Here is a 5,441-nt window from a genome sequence, read left to right on the forward strand (position 1 = left end):
CTCCAATCATATAAGTAAGCCTGGAATTGTTTTCTTCCAGTGACCCAGTTTTTAGCACAATCCTTTGGTAAGCTAACTGTATGCGCTGCACTTTGAGCTCACTGCACAGCAAATAAATGGTTGTTCACATGCAATACCTTGAGGACCACTAGGGAGCGTCTAGGGACCACAGTTTGAGAAAGACTGCTACAGACTTATCCTAACCCTATTCAAGGAAGCATAATAGGTCACCTTTAAAGAATAGAAGCACACCTTTACGCATCATTTATCACTGCAAACTTGACATCAAAATGTCTCTCTAAAAGCCCAAAACAATAATGAACCTGGGACAAAGTGAATTCAGGTTAAGTGAGCACCACTTTATGTGCAGAATAAAAGCTATGACTGAGATGGATTGCTCTGCTAAATATGCCCAGCAATATGACAGGCTTGTTGTGCTGCTCCTGTTCAGAGTCTTGTGCAGATTTTCTGTGGGACAAAGCATTGAGTCTGACTCATTTGGATAAGAAAAACTCCAAACACACCTGCAGCTGGGAGTCCTGTAATGATGTTGGGCTGCTCCAGTGACTGGCAGACAGGCTGATCACTGAACGCACTAGAGCGAAGCGACCGCAGGAAGGGGGCAGAGCTGCTGCACAGGTAGTCTGCTGTCTTGTAATCAGCCACAGAGCTATCAGACAGCACGGTCACAGTGAGTCCTCTGGTCTGCAGATAGCCGAACACCTGGGAGAGACAAAGACAAAGCCCCTGATTTTGCAGTAATTTATCTAATATATGCAAAGAAATAAAGACAGAGGCATGTTTTTTTAAATGTAAGTTTCTAACCATACACCAGCATCTGGCAGCTGAAGCTGACATTTCTGAAACCAGCCAATGTTTTTCCAATTTGCAACTGTCAGGTTTTGAAAACACAGCGCCCATTATAGCCCCATCTTCCTCCAATCTGCTGACAGGAGTGAAATCTGTCATGATTCTCTGCTGCTGCAGCTGCAGGAAGACAGGCTGTGTTTTCTCCTTCTAAAACAGCTTACCAATAACCATCCGCTGAGAATCACCAAGTGGATTTCTGCTCTACAGTTTGGTTTAAAAAACCAAACAATAGACCTATAAATCTGACCATCTTTGAATGTTTATCATAAGGATAAAATGTCTCTGAATCTCAGATTTTCACTTTCAAGCTCCATAATTCTTCCTTAATGACACGCTCTAAGGAAAGTGATTCTATTTAAGACATCATGTTGCCATATGATTATGGCTTTCTGAAGAAGAGAAAGTGAACTGTTCCTTTTCATGGGTTACCAGGGAAGACTGTCAGTCTTGTCAGGGTGATTAAGCTGCAGAAAAAGGTACCTTTTCTGTCCATTGGAATAGCTGGTCCTCGGCAATGTGGCATGTCACATGGCATATCAATACCTAAATAAGAAACAAAAGCATCTTGTTCATCACTTTCCAATCACACAGAGAGAAGACAAAACAAGGGAAGAGGCTATAATTTGGAAGGAGTATAACAAGGTGGCAGAAACAGGTGGGAGAAAATGGCTGCTTTCATAGCGGAAATTGTCTGAAGAACTACATTATCCTAATGCTCCAGGTTTAAATGTTTGACTTCAATGAGTCAGATAATCTAAAGGGAAACTGAACTAATTTATATATCTGAAAATACTCTACACTGACTGGCAGCAGAAAACAGGCTTTTTCTGACTGATGTCAATTTTCGCTTTTCTTTTAAATTCAAACTGATTTTGGCTAGTATTTGAATTCTTTTCAACACAAACTGGTATGCACACACATTGTTGTAATCAAAAAAAGAATAAACTGTGTAATTGAATTCTGGTTACACAGAAAAACCAGCTAGTGATCAAAATCTGGCAATTTCGATCTTGTCAGCCCTGACTGAAAAACTCAAATATCTGATGCCTTTATGTTTACAGCACAACCGCTACAAGTTTGGACTTACAAAACAACAACCTTAAGTGTGGAAGCTGTTACTGAATGAAGACTGCTACTTTCAGTGAGATATGATCAAAACTAGGGATGCAAGATTATTTTAATTTACAATAATTGATTATTCACATTATTAATTGATTGAATAATTGATTATTCTGACAATTACAGAATAATGGATAGAAAAAGCAATTGTTCAACAAATTAATCTCCATCCATCCATTTTCTTTACACCCTTGTCCCTTAGTGGGGTCAGGAGGGTTGCTGGTGCCTCTCCAGCTAACGTTCCAGGCGAGAGGCGTGGTCACCCTGGACAGGTCACCAGTCTGTCACAGGGCAGCACAGAGACACACAGGACAAACAACCAGCCACACACACACACACACCTAGGGAAAATTTGGAGAGGCCAATTAACCTGAAAATCATGTTTTTGGACTGTGTGCATGTGTGGGTTCTCTCCGGAGCACCCGGAGAGAACCCACACATGCACAGGGAGAACATGCAAACTCCATGCAGAAAGACCCCGGGCCGGGAATTGAACCCAGGACCTTCTTGCTGCTATATAATAAACAGAATAAATGGTTCTTCTATTGATTAATCATCAATCTATTTCCTTTCCTGCCAACTAAAGCAGCATGACAGGTGTGACAAATCTCTGACAGTGATTTCACATTCTGTCCATCAGTGTCTTTATCTTGCTTAAATTACAGGTTAGTAAATATGGAAGGACAGAATGTGAACATACACACCTCTAGATTTGACTCACTGCTTCCTTCCAACTGTTATTTTATGATAGTTAATGGAACAGACTCTTGATCAACAAATGGAGAGCACCATAGCTTGTGAAAATGATTCTTTCATAATAACGAATGGATAGACAGATTTAAAAATGGATGGATGGACAGATGGGTTGAAAGAGCATGGATGGACAGACAGACAGATGTGTTTTTCCACAGTCATATAGCACTGATAAACCCTTCAGTTCCAAATGAGAGATTATTAGAGCAGAAATCTTGAAAGTGTTGAACTTATTGTGAGCTTTAATTGGAAACATTCAAATATGTCATAAAGCTTACAAAAAGGAGCAGCTTGTCATGGTGATGATGTGTTTCCTGGGGTGTTAATCAACAGCAGATATTCTGAAGTTCTGTTTTTCTCGCTGTGTCACTTACTGCTGGCTCGTCTTTGTGTCTGTAGAACACACATGCCGACCCTTCGCCACTCGGCCCAGTTCCAGACCGGCTCCTCTCGTTCCATGCCACCCCGCGCCCGACTGCATCCCAGTTTGCAGAGGCAAGAATGTACACTGACAGGAAGCCTGTGAAGACACATCCCCTCAGTATTCAACAACAGCTCGCATCAGAGTGCTTCCCTGACTTGCTTTCAGCCACGTATTCTGATTTCTACACTTTATTTTTGGTCATTTAAACCTTTCCATACACAAGTGAAAAAGGAAAAAATACACAAGGCAGAAAAAACAAGACGAAACTAGTACAGAAATAGATAAACAATATTTAAATTCCTGTCAATGGCAAGAACACAAAGTGTAGACCGAAAAAAGTGAAAGTATAACCAGTACAAACTTACTATAGAAGGTATAGTACATAGTATATTGTTGTACATAAATCATCATTAAAATCAAAGCAGCAGAACCTTAAATATTTTTCTGAAACATATCTCCAAGGAATTCCAGCTAAGACAAATTCATAATCTTATTGTATGATTTAGCAATAACTTTTATAAAAAAATTTAACGAGTGAAAAACACAATTATAACTCTTTACAACAATTATTGTATACCTGAATCTCTCTAACTGAAGTGTACAATAGTTTTTACTATTTGTCATGACCTCTACCTTTTTAAATAAATCATTCTCTGTTAATTTATAATTTATTCCTTTAATTTCAAACCCCTTTTGCGTGTACCTTGGAAGGATTTTATTATAGGCTCTGTACATAGTCAATGCTGCTCTACTAAATCATAAAATTTTAAAGTATGCAATGTAAGAAGTATTTTAGTAGATGGATGAAAATAATCAGATGCAGTTATACCTCATAAAGCTTTCCTCAGAAGCATGTAAACACATTTTGTTTTGTTTTTATACAAAGTTCCCTAGATGTCCACACAGTAACTGATGTGTGTACTAAGCAACAGTATAATAGTGATTTCCTATTTAGAAAGAAATGTTATTCAATATTACAAAAGTTTTTGACATTTTAGCTTTTACATCATCAAAAAAAGCTTTTATATCACCAAATGCAATTTGGAAGGTACAAATTGCATTCCAATGTAATTTCTAGTCGAAAATCACATCACCCCCAAATTCTGATTCAAACACTTGTTCTATTTCAACACTGCTTATCGTAAGTTTGACATATTTTTTTTATTTCTTATTACTAAATATCACAAATTTTGTTTTGCCATTATTTAGTGATAATTTATCACAAAATTTATTTTGATCAACAACAGACTCCATTACAAACAGACAATAAGTTTGAGGTTCTTAGCTGAAACTAATCATTTACATTTCCAAACACATGTTTATTGTTATTGTCTGTGCAGTTTGATGGACATGTCTCAGATGCTTTTTAACAGCTGGATCTCACTTACTGGCAGCATTGTGTCCCACAGCCAGGATGAAGCTGGAACACTGCACCTTGTTCCCGGCTCTCAACAACTCTGAGACTTCGGGATTCCAATGGAGATGAACAGTTCTGAGAAGAAAGACCTCAGATTTATTGCTTACAGGTCAAACATAACGCTAAAACAGCAAGATAAAGCAAGCAGAACATAGCTACATTACAAAGTAAGTGTCACTGTTTAAGAGTTGAAAATGTAATGCAATGCCTCATTTTCTGCCTCTGACTAGTCTGTTATTGTTTTGCAGAACATGGTGCTGTTGAATTAATTATTCAAAGTGCTTCAGCTCAGCCCCCTCACACAACAGGAAAAGGAAGGGAAACACAAAAGAAACATGTCACTCACTAAAGACACTCCAGCAGTAAAATGTCCCGTAAATAACACTGTGAACAAATACAGTGATGCAGGGACTTTTGTGGCAGCCATTTTAATCATCTTTGTTTTTATCACTGATAATTACTGCTGACATCCTGACTATGGGTGCTCCGGCCAGGTTTTCTGCTGCCAGTTCCGATACTGATCACAAATGAGGCCGATCTCTGCTGATCACCTGGACTGACTAAATGCTATTATGTAATATGACAAAATTAAAAAATGATCTGGCAATAAATTCACCTAATTTAGAAATAAAACATGCAAAATACTTGTTAGGTACAATACAGCAGCTATTCAGTCGAAAGGACAACTGAAAAACCTGCAGTCAGCAAAATAATATTGAATAGTAAGGCTCTCAGTATCATAAATTATACATGAGTCAAATAAATCTGCCTATATCAAATAATGTCAAGTAGAGGTGTGCCGATCAATCGGTCATCGATCATAATCGGCCGATTTTCGTGAAAAAGTGCATGATCGGT

The 5,441-nt window shown here is 38.3% G+C and overlaps 1 protein-coding gene across 1 annotated transcript in view; it reads right to left on the bottom strand.

Moving 5' to 3' along the window:
• The window catches only part of psmg1 (proteasome (prosome, macropain) assembly chaperone 1), a 36,271-nt gene that overhangs the window by 23,982 nt on the left and 6,848 nt on the right, over positions 1 to 5,441 (bottom strand). The window contains exons 2-5 of the mRNA XM_015023723.1: positions 4,555 to 4,658; positions 3,117 to 3,262; positions 1,351 to 1,413; positions 525 to 723 (exon numbers count right to left, since the gene is read on the bottom strand). Of these exons, the coding sequence (XP_014879209.1) occupies positions 525 to 723; positions 1,351 to 1,413; positions 3,117 to 3,262; positions 4,555 to 4,658 (512 nt within the window). The remainder of the gene's footprint in view (positions 1 to 524; positions 724 to 1,350; positions 1,414 to 3,116; positions 3,263 to 4,554; positions 4,659 to 5,441) is intronic.

The sequence above is a fragment of the Poecilia latipinna genome, unplaced genomic scaffold (genome assembly GCF_001443285.1).
Source record: "Poecilia latipinna isolate Pla-1442-1.1 unplaced genomic scaffold, P_latipinna-1.0 Scaffold3397, whole genome shotgun sequence".
Lineage (NCBI taxonomy): Eukaryota > Metazoa > Chordata > Actinopteri > Cyprinodontiformes > Poeciliidae > Poecilia > Poecilia latipinna.